Source organism: Gracilinanus agilis, chromosome 2, assembly GCF_016433145.1.
Source record: "Gracilinanus agilis isolate LMUSP501 chromosome 2, AgileGrace, whole genome shotgun sequence".
In the NCBI taxonomy this organism is placed as follows: Eukaryota; Metazoa; Chordata; class Mammalia; order Didelphimorphia; family Didelphidae; genus Gracilinanus; species Gracilinanus agilis.
Window position 1 is genome coordinate 154,200,874 of NC_058131.1, and position 19,032 is coordinate 154,219,905.

A 19,032-nucleotide genomic window follows, 5' to 3' on the forward strand; every position below is an offset into this window, starting at 1 on the left:
TGGGGAAAGTCTGAAGTGCATTGATCTATGTATTTGCATCTCTGTTTGTGCATTAAGATTTATATGCATTTGTAGGTATGTGGGCATATAAGTGAACATTTGAGTGTGGGCCACGCTCTCTTCCTGTTTGGTGGCCATCCATCCATATCAGTAAACACTGATGAACAAAGTACCCATTCTCCATTCAAATCTGTCTTCTCTACTCCTAGTGAACCTTCTCTCCATGTGATTGTTCCACTCTATAAAAGCGGCTTCTACAGCTTCCCAATCCATCTGTCAAAGCCCATTTCTTCTTCCAGGCACAGGCATCAGCTTCATTCTGTTCATCAGATTCATGTCAAGTGGAATGGTAAGTCCTAATGCTCTCTTTAACCTTGCCCTGCACCACTCACAAATCTTCTTCCATTTTTGTTAGGGGTTGTAAATTTATGGGTTTGTTGTCCATGAATAACTTACCTGTTCTGGATTCCTCACAGATCACTAACAATGACTCTGCAGCACAATCCTCTGTGCTTAATATGTATATTATTCTGGGAAATAGTTCATATATACTAGGTAAGATGAACTAGTTATATGGTAGCTGACATATAACATGCCAACCACTTAATAAATATTTGTTGACTGATTCAGAACATTTAGGGACCATTTTACTAAGTGGACTAGCTGACTTGGAGTATTGAACACTTGACTTTAAAACCTGCCACAGACGCTTACTAGCAGCATTAGATAAGTCATTTAACCTCACTCAGTGCCAACTTCCTAATCTTTAAAATGATGATAACAATAGCACCACTCTTACAGGGTTATTGTGAATATCAAATGAGATTTTACATATATATATATGTATATTTACATACACATAAAAATATAGGAAAGAAGGAAAGAAGCATTTATTAAGCTCCTACTATTGCTGCACACTGAGCTGAGGACTTCACAAGTAGGATCTCATTTGAGATATATAAAATGATATTGCTTTAAATATAAACCAGTATGCAAACTTTAATGGGCTTTGTAAATCATTATTTTCATTATTTTTGCTACCTTGTATCTTATGCAGAGAAATAATTTCCAAGTAATCATTTGGTTTTTTCTCTCATTTCCAATTTAAAGATCTGTATTGGGTAGAGAAAAGCTTGCATTTATATCATGCTTTAAGGTTTGCAAAGAGCTTTAATTATTATCTTATTTGATTCTCACAACACTCTGTGCTATAAATTATTTCAGACCTACACATTAGAAAAATTGCTTTGGCTGCTGAATGGAGGATAAATTGAAGTGAGAAAAGAAAGAACCTGAGGCAGGGAGACCAATTGGAAGACTTCTAGGCATGCAGTGATGAATGTCTGAACTAGGATGATGACTGTGTTCTTGAAGAGAAGGGGACATTTGAGAAAGATGTTATAAAGGCAAAACAACAAGATTTGGCAATGAATAAGAATGTAGGATGAAAGAATGCAAGGAGTGACAGATGACATGGAAATTGCAGACCTGGATAACTCTGAGAATAATGGTGCTCTGAATAGTAATAGAAGAGGGAAATTTTTGAGAAAAAGATCATTAGTTTTGTTTTGGATATGTTAAATTTAAGATACATACAGGAGTTTCAGTTCTAGATCACCAAAAGGAAAGTGATGATTCAAGACTAGAACTCAGGACAGCTGGATATATAGATCTGGGAATTATTTGCATAGAGATAATAACTGAATCCATGAAAGCTGATAAAACCAGCAAATAAGAGAACATAGAGGGGAAAGAGTAGAGGGCCCAGGACATGGCCTTATGGGACATCCATGATTAGTAGTTACAATGTGGATGGAAGAACCAAAGACTGAGGAGTTGTTGATCAGACAAAAAGGGAACTAGAAGAGAGAAATGTCAAGAAAATCTAGAGATGAGAGAGTATTTAAGAGTGGAGAACATAATATGATGAAAGTCAAGAAGAATGAATATTGAGAAAAGGTGAATAGAATTGCTAAATAAGAGATAAGGAGGAACTTTGGAGAGAACAATTTCATTTGAATGTTTAGGCTGAAAGTCAAATTGCCAAGGATTTAGAAGAAAACAAAAAGAATCAAGTGAAACATAAAACAAGGAGACATAGAGATGTTCTAGACAGCTGGTGTTCTCAAGAAGTTTAGCTATCAAGATAAAGAAAGTTATAGGACAATATCTAGCAGAAATAATCAGGTCAATGATTATTTTTAAGAATGGGAGAGATATGGGCATGCTTATAGAGAGTAAGGATGGAGGTAGAAGATAGGGAGAAATTGAATTCGAGATAGACAGTGGAAAGATATTGGCAGCAATTAGCTGGAGAAGATCAGAGTAGATGGGATCAAGTGTGCATGTACACATTTAGCCTTGGCAAGAGGAAGGGTTTCCTCTTCATCCATAACAGTAGTGAAGAAAGAGAGTGGTAGAAGATATTTGAATAGTATCATGTGAGGAAGAAGAGAGAATGGGACTTTCTCATCAAATGGCCTTAATATTGTCAGTGAAGTATAGAACAAGGCCCTCATCAGAGAGAGTAGAAAAGGGGGCTTAAAGAAGAAAGTTTGGAACAGTCTCTGTAGAGAATTGGATAGTGAAACAATGAGGGATGTGTGGACTGTGAAATCATGAAAACTTCATGCATAAGCTTAAGTGATACAAATCAATTGTCATGACAAGAAGACCAAAGAACCAAATGACCCAGATAGCAAATCTTTGATCTCCTTGTCAATGTGAAATATAGGAGAGGTCAGGGCAACGTTGGTTCAGAACAAAAATAAATTGTAAAATCTTCCAGAGAAGGATGGTTTAAATTTATGAGCATTTCATAAAACATTAAAAAGCAATGGAGAGATAGACAAGCCTAGAAAAAGTTGGGAGAGAGAACCAGATAAGCAAAGGGCATTTAAAGAGGATGCTAGAACCAACTAATTTCAGCCATCAAATAAAAAATGGAAAAGATCTGTAAAGATTTTTATAATGAATTCTCTTTGAAACCAAAGATGTTCAGAACCATTACATTTAGACTAACACAATCCTGGATGCGAAGTAGAAGAAATTAGAAAATATTGAAGAGTAACAAAGATGAATAACCAAATAGATTATACCTAAAACACAGAAGCAAGTGATATAATTTTAAGAGTAATGAAGTATTGATTCTCAAAGTACATCATAGAATGGAAAGTATCAAAAGTATTGGGGGAGAAATCATAGCCATAATTATCAAAACTTGTAAAAGGTCACATGAAGACATAAAAGGTATAACATGATGATTAATCAGTATTCTTATTTTTACTTTTATGCAAAATGTTTATGAGAATAATCTGTTCTTGTTACATCTAAACATATACCTAAAACCTACATAAGGGTTTTACAACACGCAGACTTTCACAGATATTGATGCAGATTGGATTACAACTTTATGATTACAAGTTATAAAAGTATGTGATTAAATAGAAGAGAGAATCCTACCTTTATCTGCTGACAAAAAAAATCCTCCAGTAAAACAGAATTTTGTGTTGCAGTTTTTCATTTTATAAGGTATCTTCTCCACATGTATGAAAATCATATAAATATTTTGAAATATAATAATAGATATAATTTTGACCACTCAATATTAATAGCAAGTGAGCTTAAAACAGGGAGACGTACTCAAAAGAAGTGTTTGTTACTGTCTAATGCAGAGTTCAGGTAGAAGTGTAATTCTCTAAAGAAGTTAAATTCCTCAAGACATCCCTAGTATTGGAATTTCTTGTCAGGTATGGGAAGGGAGAGGAAAGAGGGGAGGGAAAGAAATTGAATCACATAAACATGGAAAATATTTTAAAATAAAAAATTTTAAAGATATTACTACTATTAAAGGACTAAATAATGAGTGCATCAAGCTCTAGAATATTGCAGAATCTTTAAAATGGAATCCATAACACAGAATTGCAAAATCTGGATCCAAAAAAGAGCTTGAGTGGTTAGCAGAAAAGTAGGATGGTGTCATTGATAGAATAGTAAATGGAGAGTAAGAGTCCGGGTTCAAGTGCACCTTGGACACTGCCCATGTAGCCATGAGCAAATCATTTCATTTCCCTGGGCCTCAGTTTTTCACAGTCATAAGATCAGAGAGTAGTACAATATTCTTCTGATGATTTTCGTTATTTGGTTGTTTCAGTAGTGTCCAACTCTTTGTGACTGCATTTGGAGGTTTTCTTGGCAAAGATATTGGAGTGGTTTGCCATTTCCTTCTCCAGCTCATTTTTACAGATGATGGACTAAGGTAAACAGGATTGAAGTGACTTGCCTAAGATCACACAGCTAGTAATTGCCTGAGGCTGGATTTGAACTCATGAAGATGAATCTTCCTGATTTCCAAGCCCAGTGCTCTATCCACTGCACCACCTAGCTGCCCCATATCTTCTGATGATATATGACTACAAATCAATTGAAATTGAGGATCACCCAAAGGGTAATTAGGAACTGAGTTATATAACACTTTAATGTTTACAATGTACTTTATATAATCTTCTCAACAACATTCGTATAAGAGAGGTACTCTTATTATCTTCATTTAATAGATGAAACCAATTTAGAAATGCTAAGTGACCTCCTCAGGGTTGCTGGGTTAGTCAAGGTAGGATTTGAAACCATTTTTCCTTACTCCAAGATTTGTACTCAATCCATTGCACACACCACAGTGCTTCTCTTATGGGGATAGATCTGGCCTGGGTCCTTGTCACCATAACAACTAATAGCAATGGATAATATTTATATGGTACTTTATATTTCAATATATCATATTATATTTATATTTCAAAGAACTTTATAAACTTCATTCTCACAGGAACTCTGGGAGGTAGGTCCTATTATTATCCTGGTGTTATAGATGAACAAAGTGGGGCATACAGAGGCTAAATGGCTTCTCAGAGTCACACAACTAGTAAGTGTCTGAAGCCAGATTTGAATGCAGGTCTTCCTGACTCTAGATCTAGCCACTTCACCCTCTAGCAGCCTCCAGACACATCAGAAAAATCTTGAATGTTACAGAGATGTTTCCCGATGAGGACTTCTCTTTTGGATACTGTGGATTCTACCTTCACCATTTATTCATCAAATGAATGAATTCATCAGTATATGTGTCAGGCAACGTGCCAAGCCTGGAGATTGAAATCTAAAGGACAGACAATCCCTGTCCTCAAGGAGCTTATATCCCAATAGGGGAAGATAAAACAGTGGAGCCAGGTAAAGGTGAAACTACAAATATGGTGAGTGAACCAAAAGGGTGTCCAAGTGATGTACTTTTTCTAGAAGCAATGGCAGTGCTGATGTAATTACTGTCCACAGAGAGGCATAGTAGCTTGAGATCTGACCTTGGAGCTAAAAATGTCTGGATCTAATCCTGCCTCTGATACAGACTTGCTGTATGACCCTAGACAATTCACTTAATCACTCAGTGCTCTAGACCCTTGCTAAAACTCTCTGTTACCAACCTACGTAAGACTATGGAGGAAATTTTCTCATCTGAGAGGGGATGAAATATCAATTGCATTCCAATGCAATCATAGGTCCAGTGCTTAGTCCAGAGCAAGAGGTAGAAAGCTGGTGAGGCTGATGGGGTAGAGATAATGCATCTGGCTAAATATGTTGGGAGCTCTCTCCAATCAGCACAGCCCCAGGGTACAAACTGGATCTCTATTTGGAAGGGTGCACAGCAGGAGAAGCAAGTAATAAGAAAGAGAAGCCATTGGTCCTGCTTCTAAAGGTCTCACAATATAGATGAGAAGAAAGTGTCTCCCTGACAAACAATATTATTCACTGACATTTATGCAATAACATAACTGACAATTATGTTTTAATATTTATAATGTGTTTTATATACATAGTAATCTTATTTGAGACTCAATCTTATGAAGTAGGAACTACTGATGTTAATTATTATGACTATTTTGTTGATGAGGAAACTGAGGTCCAAAAAACTACCTTCTCCAGAGTCACACAGTTAGTAGCAGTGGCTAAATTGGAACTGCAGTGTCTCCTGACTCCAAGTCTAATACTCTTTCCACAGAGTAGCATATATAGACTTTCTGGGCTAGAGTGTAGTATAACCTAAGTCTAGTCAGTCAGTTCTGCTGTCCCTCAGGTTTCCATCGTTGATACAGTTCACAACTCTTTTAAAACATGAAGGAACTTTCAAACTCAGTATGACCACTTGGCATCATCAGGAATGAAAGACTATGTCCCTAGGGAGTATGGAAAAGCCATCTAAGAGATCCCCAGAAACAGGTGGGTTTCATGAACCAAAGGCGAGAAAATGAAATATTCATTGAGGAAGGAAAAGACCCATAATAGAAACAAACATTATGAAATTGGGCTCAGTCTCTGAAAGACTAAAGCTCTAGAAAACCAGGTCCTTCATTCCCTTGAATCCCCTCAGTTTATTTCAACACTTAAGGCCCTAAGAGTTTTGTGGGCCTGAGGTGATTATGATTTCCTCAATTCTGAGTACCTGAATGCTAGCAAGAAGGACCATTGACCCTTGAGGCTCCCTTTAGAGGGCAGGGATGGGTGGTTTTTCAGTGTGGATTTTAATGTTGACTGATCATTGCAGGAGCGTCTGATTGGTCTGGTGGTGCTGTGCACAGTCCTGGTACTGATCCATGGAGACTGTCAGAGGGGAGGTCTTGACATGCTCATGAGCTCTGGTAAGAGCAGACAACTTGGGGTGATTATTTGTTGGCCTAAAACGTTGCCTACTCAAGGCTATCCTTGGTGAGAGGGACAAGAGAAATAATAAACCAAAGTTCTAATTACTACATTTGATCTTGGTAAATTAGGGCTAACTAAAATGGTGAGAATCTACTTGGAAATCTATTTCCTTCTGATAGCTTAAATTCTACTGTTAGAGATTTATGTATTACGAATATAACTGTGGGATTTATTATCGTTTCTATAAAAATGACTTCCAAATCTATCCAGGCCAAATTTCCTATATATTCTGTACTAAGTTTCCTCCCACATCACCAACTAGGCACTTTCTTGTCCCAGAGGTATCTCAAAATCAATAAGTCCAGAAGTAAACTCATTAGCCTTCCCCTTAAGCTTGCCATTCATCCAAACATCCCTATGTGTTGTCCTACCTAATTAACCAGATTCAGAACCTCAAAGCTATCCTTCCCTCTTCCTTCTCACTGAATCCCCATTTCTAATCACTTTCCAAATTTCCTTGATTTTACCTTCACCAGTAAAGTCAACAAGATTTTATTAAATGCCTACTATATTTCAGTCACTGTGCTAACCACTGGGTATACGGATAAAGAAACAACAACAAAAATCCAATCCTGCTCTCAAGGAGCTCCTATTCTATTGGAGGAAACAACAAGCAAATAGCCAAGTGCATAAATGATATATAGAATGTAAATGGAAGGTCATCTTAAAGGGAGCAGTGTGTGTGGAGGTGAGGGTTGGGGAGTAGAGGGAAAGAGTGGATAAGAGCACTGGGAAAATATTCATGTAGTAGTTGAGACTTGAAATAAATATGGAAGGAATTGAGAGAAGCCAAGAGACTAAGACAAATAGGGAGAGCCTTCCAGGCATTGGGAAGATCCAGGAAAAGGTACAAGGTCCAGAAATGTAGTATCATGTTCCAAGAACAGCAAGAAAGCCAGTGTTGAACAGCAGAGTAGGTGGAGGGAAATAAAGTATAATAAGATAGGAAAGGTAGGAAGGGCCATGTGCCAAGCACTGTGCTAAGTGCTAGAGATGCAAAAAATAGCAAAAACAACCAGCCCTTGCTCTCAGTCTAATGGGAGAAACGATCAAAATCCCCCATCTTGTGCTCAACTGATTATTTAGGCTAGACATATTCATCAGGGTGGACTGGAGGTAACTAGGTGTTGTACATCTTCTTTAGCAGGTGCCAGGCCAGTGTGTATGGACTCAGTTGATAATAGGTGGTACAAGATGGGCTCCAGATGGCAAAACAGCCAATGTCAGCAATGTTCCTGCACACCTAGGGGTATAAGCTGCTGTGAGAGGTAATAAGCTCATCTCTGGGCCTTCTCCCTTTTTAAGGAGATTATCAAATCTCTCCCTTTGGTCCTCTATCCTTTGACAAGCTGTAAGAAGTGGGTCCTTCAACCTTCCCTAGCTGAGATGACTTTCATTTGAGTGAGAAGGTCTCCTATCCACAACCATTAATTAATTCAATTAATCAAGTATTATGTGCCTCCATTTCTTTATCTATAAAATGGAGAGGCTGGACATGAGAATCTCTAAGGTTTTTTCCAACATTAAATCTATAATTTTGTGAGATATGTACCAAGACATTAGAAGTCAGAAAAGTAATATCATAGAGATAGAAGAAATCATGGGATGGTGCATAACCATTTCTTTGTTACTTTCTCTTTTAGCATCAGTCCATGTAGCTGAAGAACTGATGGTCTCTAGGAGAGCAACTTTGATTTCTTTGCTGGAGCTTATCTAACCCCTATGGATCTCAGGAACAAGAATGCAATAAACTATTAGCTGGAAGTCAAACCTATTCTGCTTCTGAGCTTGGTCTTTTCTTTGGTGGAGGAGGTTGAACTAAAGGAGAGATATTGGTGGGAAGTCTTTCTCATCATAACAACCCTTCTAAGAGCTGAAGGAAGATTTAGATCATATGAGGGGAGACTGATTAAAAACAGAAAAGCTTGAATCATCCTAAAAATTCAATTTCAACTTTCATTCAATTCAGATCAGTCTGTATTCACTAAGCACTGTCCCTACTAGATACTATGCAGACTAGTTCTAGCTCAGAATAATGCCCGACACTAAGGGGCTTATTAAATATGCTTATTAGCTGACTGACTGATTTCCAGAGCTATCTGTGGTTTTAAAAAAAAAGAAGCCTCTTTCCAGGGGCATCCAGGGGCATCCAGGAGCATCACACATTATTATTTATTTTAAAAAGTATATTTTATGATTTATTATGTTATACTATATGTCATATTATATTGATATATCACATTATAAATTATTGTGATGTGATATATATTTATATATATTATTTTATATATTTTTTATATTATTTTAATAATAAGGACTCACAATAAAGCTCACCTTAAAGATTACAGAGTGCTATCCTCACAATTACCTTTTATAGCTGGGGTGAAGCAAATGAGTTTTTGTTCTAGGCAAGATATAAATTTAGGAGGCATAGGATTGAGCAATAGGCTTGAGAACAGAGACTCTGCCAGGAAGGATCCTGTTAAAGCAGAAGGAGAGGACTGTCAAAATTTCTAGTACCTCCAGCAAATTCCATTAGCTCACCACCAGTAGATTTATAGGGTTTGGGGAAGTTAGAGCTAGATATTATTACTTCCTCTTCTATTCTACCAGGGTTCAAACATTCTGAGCATCTATTACCTAAGCTGAGGCTCAAAGGGGCCATGAGTTTGGAAATACAAGTGACTCCTCCATCATTAAATTTCTTCATAGGACTTTAGCTGTATACTTGAACTCAGAGGTGAGTTAGAAAGACGTCAGAATAATTCCCATTTTTAGTCTGTATTCCTTGAGCTCCAACCATCTACTCATAATCTAATTAAAATTAATTTGCAAGAAGATTTGGTTAAAATTGAAAATCATCTGAAAGTAGCCCCTTATTGGCAAGAAGGCTTGTGGAAAGTGTAATTTTTCCCAACTGGAAGGAGGGGTTGAAAGATGATGGGAGACAGAAGCTTGGTGAGAAAGGGGGGAAAAGAAGCCAAGGAACTTGGGAGTTCCAAAGAGGACTGGAACCCAGTGGGGTAGGGTACTAATAGCACCAGCTGCCAACCAATTCCAAATGAAGAGTCCTGCTCCTCCAAACCAAATATAATCATAACAGTAGGAACCTCTGTCTAACTCACTAACACTGATTCAGTAGTGATATCCTGGGATATAATTCTGCTGTTTTCCTAATTGTCAGTGCTACTGAGATCCAGTCATTTTATCTCCTATTCATCTCCTACTTCTACTGAAGATTAAACTTAAAAGTTTTTTTGCGCATACAACCCTCCACCAACTCCAATTTTACACACTTATCAGCACATCACTGTATTGCTTATTACCTGAACTCAGCACAGGACTATTGTAGAATGCTCAGAGAATAAAGACGACTGAAGACCTAACTGTAGGCTAATAATAAAAATAGGCATATTATATAGCATTTTAAGTTTTGAAAAATGCTTTACATCCATTATCTTATTTGAGACTCCTCAAACATCTTATACTTGTCTTAGACTGGTGGGGTGGGGGATAAAGTGGTGGCACAGAGAAGTTTGAAGTTTACTCTGTAGGATTAGGGTCAGATGGCAATGGATTCTCCCCAGTCTCAGATCAGAGGAGAAGCAGGCAAACTCGACTGGATGGGAGAGGCAAGAGCAGGTGGAGTGCTCCTCCATCTACCCCCACACTGGAAACAGTTGGAAACAGTTAACAGAATACTCTCAGAGCTGGTTATGGAGGTTATTAAAGCTTGGTAAATTCTGAGCCAAGATGGTAAGTAGATAGAGACTAAAAACCCCTTGTGACAATAACTTTCTTTGTATAAATTATTCCCTCACAGGATAGAAATATATGAGGTTGGGGACAGCTGGGTAGCTCAGTGGATTGAGAGTCAGGCCTAGAGACAGGAGGTCCTAGGTTCAAATCCGGCCTCAGACACTTCCCAGCAGTGTGACCCTTGGCAAGTCACTTGACCCCCATTGCCCACCCTTACCACTCTTCCACCAAGGAGCCAATACACAAAAGTTAAGGGTTAAAGAAAAAGAAAGTAATATATGAGGTTAAGATCTTCTACAGATCAGACCACAAGCCCTAGGACAAAGGCAGCTTCAGCCCCAGCTTGGATGTATTACTTGGCTTGGTGAAAGGAAAGTAGTAAGTATGACCCCAAGTTATCTGGATACCAGCTCTATCTTCTCAAAACAATGAATTTAATGATTACCGGGAATGGGGAGATGGGAACCAGTTTTTAGGAAAGAGGAGGGGACATAAATTAACTGAAACTTGCTAAATATCCGCTAGTCACACACTCCCCCAGGGGGGTGAATGTATATTGAATGGCTGAACACCTATCTAAGCCCCTAAATAATCTTCCTTCTTAAACCTAAACAGCTAAACTGAAGGTAGACAGTGATCTTGCTTGAAGGTCTATCTTTAAGGTTAGCTATCAGAGTAAGGCAGCCCCTGGTTGTCAGAGACTGAATGACTCAGCCCAGAAGCTACACAGAGTGTCTGTGCCCAGAACCAAGAGCCAAGAGTCAAGACCCTTGCAAGAATGGTGACCTGGTTTTTATACCAGGACTCCAACTGCCCTTAACTGTCCCCTCCCTTGGAGTTCTGGGGGGGGCATTATGGAATTCTGTGATGCAGCTTGAATCCCTCTCAGAAAAATGGATGTTACAACTCACACAAATGAACAATATGGAAACTGTTATAAGGAAGAGAGGGTTTGAGTAAGTTCACAGAGGGCAGAGGCATGAGACTAACAGGGAGAGAACTCTAGAATGTGAAAAGTGGATTCAGACTGTTGCTATATTCAATAATCTGGGAAGAGATGGATGCCACCTTGACTGACAGGGATGGCAGTTGAGAGACTTGGAATGTTCCCAGGTGCTGTGAGCCAGGGGCAAATGTCGGTTGACCTCACCCTATAAATACCCCTCACAGCCACTTTGAGGAAGGTCTCTGGACTAAGGTCTCTGGACTGAGAAGTCTCTGAACTCGGAAGTCTTTGGACTCAGGCTGAGAACTGGAGATCACAGATCTCTGCCAACCTCTGTGGTTCAATCTGGGCAGTGGGTGGCTGGGAGGGTGGTTTGAAGGGTTGCTAGGTTGTTTAAGAAGAAGAGAGTAGGAATAAACCTGAATCTATTTCCTGATAGACTGTGAGAGCTAGTGAATCACCAACACTGGTGATAAGAGAGCCGAGAGAATAAATACCATCAATACATCTGCAGCAATAGCCTCTCTATTCTCTGGCTTGGCTGTGGCCAGGTCTGGCCAAAGGTAGAGGAGAGGTGAAATATCCAGCTTCCACCTGATGGATAGCCTCCAGTCCTGATTGTTATTTAACCTATAGATAATGGATCAATAGGGTTTCCAATCCCCAATCCTTGACCTCATTATCCTTTCCTAATTTATAGATAGTGTTCAACAACAAGTACCTTCCTGAGTATCTATCACGGCCCTTGGGAAGGGAGTCAAACAAAGTCAGATTCTGAATGTTATCTAAGGCAGATCAATAGATCAATAGCCCAATACTAATTTATCCAACCCCAGGTTGGTCCTGAAAGGTTACCCATCTATCTAACCTCTCAAGGGTCCCACTTGGGGAGCTGTTAGAGGAAGGGGATAACTTGCAGTAGCAGTCAGGGTAATAGGAGTAGGTGTTCCTCCAACCAACTGCAGCTGAGGAGAGCATAGATAGATACACATCATCACCATCAGTATATCTCTATATCTCTCTTGTACCCCATATTCCTATAACACTGTTAACTAAGGTTTGAGTGGTCTCTCTCTGGTTTGACTTGGAGGGACTGGCTGTTTTTCCTTGGTGGCTGATATTACCCTGTACTGCCTTGATTTCCCCTCCTTCCTGCTTACCTGCTGCTTGCTGTGACCTACTGTGTTTCCTGGTGATCCTGAACCATCTGGCATCAGTCTGTAAGATCAGGTCTGGGTTCATTTTGTATATAGGACCTCTCCCTGGGCTCCATTAAGTTTGACACAGACCACTACCTCAAATACCATCAAAGGGGGATTAGTTTAGTGTAGGCTTTCTAGAGTAGGGACTGGTATCTTTAGACAGGTGATTTTTCATCAGTGTTTCTCAAACCTCTGAAGACTTCCCATGAGGGAACAAATTTAGATCTAGGACGGGGTAGGTAGTTGATATTATGTCAGTTACCCCAAATTCCCATTTAACCTTTCTCGCTTATAATAAATACAACATCCATCTCTATTACTGAGTTGTCTGTGTGTGTCATCTCAGAGAAGGCTCTGTCTGCACTGGGCTTGGTTGACCTTCCCAAACCTGTTAATCTTCTGATACAGGCCCTATCTGAACCATCTGGTCCCATCCCCTAAATCATCCTCTTACAAAATATGTTTTGCATGATAATATATGTATAGCCCAGATTAAATTGCCTTCTAGAACTGGGAGGTGGAAAAGAAAGAAGGGAAGGAGATAAATTCAATCATATAATTTAGGAAAACTTGAGTGAAAATTTGTTAATATATATAATTGCTAAATTTTTTCAAAAGGGCAATAGACAAAAAGCAAAAAAAAAAAAAAAAAAAAAAGATTTGGTAGGATTTCTTCTCCCTCTATTTTCCCAGATAGTTTATATAGTTTTGGGATTAATTGTTCTTTAAATGTTTGATAGAATTCACTTGTGAATCCATCTGGCCCTGGGGAATTTTTCTTAGAGAGTTCATTGATGGTTTGTTCAATTTCTTTTTCTGAGATGGGATTATTTAAGTATTTTCTCTTTTGTTAATCTGAGCAATTTGTATTTTTTGTGAATATTCATATTTTTCCCTTAGATTGTCAGATTTATTGGCATATAATTGGGCAAAATAGCTCCTATGGTTGCTTTAATCTTCTCTGCATTGGTGGTGAGTTCATCCTTTTCATTTTTGATCATGATTATTTGATTTTCTTCTTTCCTGGTTTTAATAAAATTAGCCAATTCTCTACCTATTTTATTTGTTTTTTCATAAAACCAACTCTTAGTTTTATTTATTAGTTCAATGTTTCTCTTGCTTTTTCAATTTTATTAATTTCACCTTTAATTTTTAGGATTTCCAATTTAGTCTTTAATTGAGAGTTTTTAATGTGTTCTTTTTCTAGTTTTCTTAGTTCCATGTCCAATTCATTGATATGTATTTAATCTATTTTATTAATATAAGTGTTTATAAATTTTCCTCTAAGTATTGCTTTGGCTATTTCCCATAAATTTCGACATGTTGTATCCTCATTGTCATTCTCATTGAGAAATTATTGATTTTTCTATAAATTGTTCTTTGACCCACCTTTATTTTCCAATGAATTTTTTCCAATGAATTTCTTATTTGTCTTTCAGAGCTTTATTGATTACAATTTTTATTGCATTCTTATCTGAAAAGGATGTATTTATTATTTCTGCTTTTCTGCATTTGGTTGTGAAGTCTTTAATGTCCTAATATATGGTCAATTTTTGTTTAGGAACCAGATACTGCTGAAAAGAAGGACTATCCCTTTCTACTCACATTCAATTCTCTCTGGAGTGAAATTATTTTTAATTTTTCTAAAATTTCATTCACTTCCTTTACTTCTTTCTTGTTTATTTTTTGGTTTGATTTATCTAGCACTGAGAGGGGGAACTTGAGGTCCTCCACTAGTATATTTTTATTATCTATTTCCTCCTAAAGCTCGTTTAATTTATTCTTTAAAAATTTAGAGGCTATACCATTTGGTGCAGATATGCTTAGTATTGATATTACTTCATTGTTTATAGTACCTTTTAGCAAGAAGTAATTTCCTTTATCTCTTTTAATTGGATCTATTTTTGCTTGAGGTTTTTCAGAGATCATGATTGTTGCTCCTCCTTTTTTTTACCTCAGATGATGCAAAAAAAAATCTGCTCCAGCTACTTACCTTTACTCTGTGTGTATCTCCCTACCTCAAATGTATTTTTTGTAAACACTGTGTAGTAGGATTCTTGTTTTTAATACATTCTGCTATCCACTTCCATTTTATGGGTGAATTCATCCCATTCACATTCACAGATATGACTACCAACTGTGTATTTCCCTTTATCTCATTTTCCCCTTTTGAGCCTGTCCTTTTTCCTTTCACTCTGTCCCTCCTCACAGGTGTTTTGCTTTTAATCATCTCCCCTACTTCCCCATCCCTTCATTGACCTTTCACCCTCCCCCATGTCTTATTCCCCTCCTACTTCTCCATTGGATAAAATAAGATTCTATACCCAAATGAATATTGGTTGTTATTTCCTCCCTGAGCCAGTTATGATGAAAGTAAGATCTAAATATTACATGTCACCACTCTCATCCTCCCTTCCATTGTAATAGTTTTCACTCCTCTTTAGATGAGATAATTTACCTCATTCCACTTCTCCCTTCCCTTTTCTCTTAGTACAATCCTCTTTTTCACTCCTTGATTTTTTTTGCATATCATGTCATTCTAATCCACTTACTCCCACACCCTATGTCTATGTATACTCCTTCTAAATGCTCTTATACTGATAAAAAGATTTTTAAGAATTACAAATATCATCTCTCCATGTAGGAATACATACAGTTTGACCCTATTGAGGATCAAACAAGAAAGTAAAACTTTTAATTAATTAATTAATTTTAGTTAATTTTTAAGGAATGATTTTCTTTCATGAGCTTTTGAATATCCCTTTTCATTTGGCCCGTTTCTTGTTACATTTCTTTCACTTCTTTTCCCCTTTTTCTTCTGCCTTTTTTAATTTATTTTGAAATCTTTTCTGAGCTCTTACAGAAACTGAGACCAATTCATATTTTTCTTTGAAGCTTTGCATGTGTTTGCTTTGCTTTCACTGTCCACTTTTGTGTCTGTGCCTTGCTTTGCCTTCATAAAATTTTCAGTGGTTAGGTTTTTTTTTATATTTGCTCATTTTCAAAGTCTTTTTTCTTGATTTTCACTTTTATCTTCTAGCTGGGCCCTATTCTCAGGCTAGAGAGGGCATTCTCTTAAACTTCATTAAAAATGAATAAAATAATACCTTAAAAACATAATTGTCCAAATGGTAAAAAAAGGTACAAAAATCCACTGAAGAGAACCTGTTAAAAAGCAAAATTGGTCAAATAGATAAAGAAGTACAGAATCTCACTGAAGAAAATAATTTCTTAAAAATGAGAATTAAGTAAGTGGAAGCTAATGATTACATGAGATATCAAGAAGTAATAAAACAAAATCAAAAGAATGAAAAAATAGAAGAAAACGTGAAATATTTCATTGGAAAAACAACTGATTCAGAAAGTAGATTGAGGAGAGGTAATTTAAGAATGATTAAATTACTTGCAAGCAATTATCAAAGAGAAGAGCCTAGACATTATAATTAATTGACTAATATCTTAGAGGCTGAGTGTAAAAGATAAATTAAAAGAACCCACAGATCAACTACTAAAAGAGATCTCAAAATGAAAACTCTCAGAAATCATATAAGTAAATTCCAGAACTTCAAGGTCAAGGAGAAAATACTTCAAGTAGCCAGGAAAGAATAATTAAAATATGAAGCCATACAATTATAAAACTGAAAGTTGATTTTAATTATTTTACTAAGACTTAAGCTAGATTTAATAATCCCTTCATCAGTTCCTTCCCCATGTAAACTTTATCTACTACCCACATACTGGAGAAATTGCCTAATGGACAATTTTTTGTCTTTTGTCTTAATCTTCTTTACCTTTGTAACACCATCCATCACCTACTTTCCAAAGAAACTCAGTTAACATGAAGGTCAAATATCATCAATTTAAACACTAATGGCAACTCTCCATGCCTGAAAAGTACTTCCATTACCTGAGAACCTTTGTCTTGTAACTCAAATCACATATTCTGGCTGTAGTTAAGAGGGCTTCAGAAAGGAAGGTTCAAGTGATTTGTAATCTGAATTCTGACTATGTCATTGATAGTCAGTCAGAAGAAGAAACACCTAGGTTGCTCTTTCTCCATTTAAATCTCTTCTCTGTTTCTGGCAAGCTTTTTTTTTATGTGACTGTTCCTTTCTATAAAAGCAGCCTCTATAGCTTCCCAAACTATCAGTTGAGTCTCCTCTCTCCTAGTTCTAGTTGTCAGCCTTGATCTGTTCATCAGATTAATTTAAATTGGAATGGTGAGTTCTAATGCTTTCCTTTAGCGTGCCCTTTCACAGTCACAAACCCTTTTCCCTTTGTGTTTGGGGTTGTTAACCTATGGGTGTGCTGTCACCACCATTTAAAAGCAGAATTGTATAGGGGAAAGAAAATTGGGCTTGTGTTCATATTTTAACTGCTCCTTGTTGCATGTGTGAATCTTGGCAATTAAGTGAATCTCAGTTTCCTCAATGCAAAATGAGAGGATTCAGTTTGATGACCTCTAAAGGTCCTTTACTTCTAGTTGTAAATCTATGATCCCATTACTCCCCTACCATACTTAGCATTTTTCTTTGAGGCTTTGCATGGGGATGTTTTGTTTATCTTCTTTTGTTTGTGTCTTGAGTTCACCTTTCTTCAGACTAGCTCTTTATGGTTAGGTTCTTTTTCATTTGTTCTTTTCTCCAGGCTCCTTTTTGACTTTCAACTTTTTTTATTCTTATGCTTCCTGTTCTTCTGATTTACTTATAATATTACCTTTTACATCTAGATGATGTGCCCATTTTGATTTTATCTTAGTGAATGGCATGATGTTGGTCTATACCTAGTTTCTGCAAGCTTCTTTCCATTTGTCCTAATAGTTTTTACCAAATAGTGATTTCTTATCCCCAAAACCTGGATCTATGCTTTTGTCAAAAACAATGGTATCTTGGTGCTTGTCATTCATTCCAGAAGTCAGGCCAGTCACAAAAAGATCAAGTACCAAATGAATTTTTCCAATAAGGAATAATTTAAATTGAATTAATCCATTCCAGACACCCAGAAAACCCAGATTTTATGAGACATTAAATGCGTTAATGGAGTTGTAATTTACTAAGTAAACATTAATAATAGACATAAATAAAAATCAATAGACTAAATAAAATAATTTTAACTTAACTTTACCTGTATTGAGAGGACTTCATAGCCTATGAGGAGAATGGAGAGGAAAAATATTATTATCTGGAAGAGGAATCATTCCTTTTTCATAATATCTGAGAGTAATTGTCCTTCTACAGTTCTTTCTCTTTCTCTTTTAACACCACTGAATCCTGTTTGAAATTTACCAGATGTAAGCTTCACAAGAAACCTTTGTAAAGATGTTTGCTTTTGTCTGCATTTCAAAATTCCTCTAAAGTGAGAAATGGTCTTGTCATTTAACAAGTTTATAATTCTGTTTTTTTTTAATTTTTTTTAAATTTAAACATTTATTAATAATCATTTTTAACATGGTTACATGATTCATGCTCCTACTTTCCCCTTCACCCCCCCACTCCCTTCACCCATGGCCGTTGCACATTTCCACTGGTTTTATCATGTGTCCTTGATCAAGACCTATTTCCAAATTGTTGGTGGTTGCATTGGTGTGGTAGTTTCGAGTCCACATCCCCAATCATATTCACCCCGACCCATGCATTCAAACAGTTGCTTTTCTTCTATATTTCCTCTCCTGCAGTTCTTCCTCTGAATGTGGGTAGCGTCTTTACCATAAATCCCTCAGAGCTGTCCTGGGACATTGCATTGCTGCTGGTACAGAAGCCCATTACATTCGATTTTACCACAATATATCAGTCTCTGTGCACAATGTTCTTCTGGCTCTGCTCCTTTCACTCTGCATCAGTTCCCGGAGGTCTCTCCAGTTCGCCTGGAACTCCTCCAGTTTATTATTCCTTTTAGCACAATAGTATTCCATCACCCACATACACCACAGTTTGTTTAGCCATTCCCCAATTGAAGGACATACCCTCCTTTTCCAGTTTGTTGCCACCACAAAAAGCACAGCTATAAATATTTTCGTACAAGTCTCTTTATCTATGATCTCTTTGGGGTACAAACCCAGCAATGGTATGGCTGGATCAAAGGGCAGGCATTCTTTTATAGCCCTTTGAGCATAATTCCAAATTGCCAGCCAGAATGGCTGGATCAGTTCACAACTCCACCAGCAATGCATTAATGTCCCAATTTTGCCACATCCCCTCCAACATTCATTACTCTCCCCTTCTTTCATTTTAGCCAATCTGCTAGGTGTGAGGTGATACCTCAGAGTTGTTTTGATTTGCATTTCTCTAATTATTAGAGATTTGGAACACTTTCTCATGTACTTATTGATACTTTGGATTTCTTTACCTGAAAATTGCCTATTCATGTCTCTTGCCCATTTAT

General features: G+C 37.2%; 1 protein-coding gene across 1 annotated transcript; it reads left to right on the plus strand.

Annotated features, from left to right (window-relative positions):
• Positions 1 to 334: 334 nt before the first annotated feature.
• LOC123236635 (small serum protein 2-like) lies at positions 335 to 8,406 on the plus strand. The gene is made up of 4 exons (XM_044662996.1): positions 335 to 349; positions 6,587 to 6,680; positions 7,889 to 8,012; positions 8,388 to 8,406. Exons 1-4 carry the CDS (start codon positions 335 to 337, stop codon positions 8,404 to 8,406), a joined length of 252 nt encoding a protein of 83 aa, XP_044518931.1.
• Positions 8,407 to 19,032: the final 10,626 nt, after the last annotated feature.

Excerpts from the sequence above, each read along its gene's own strand:
- LOC123236635 (XM_044662996.1), top strand. Across the intron at positions 6,681-7,888 it reads TGACATGCTCATGAGCTCTG|CAGGTGCCAGGCCAGTGTGT; the intron begins GTAAGAGCAGAC and ends CATCTTCTTTAG.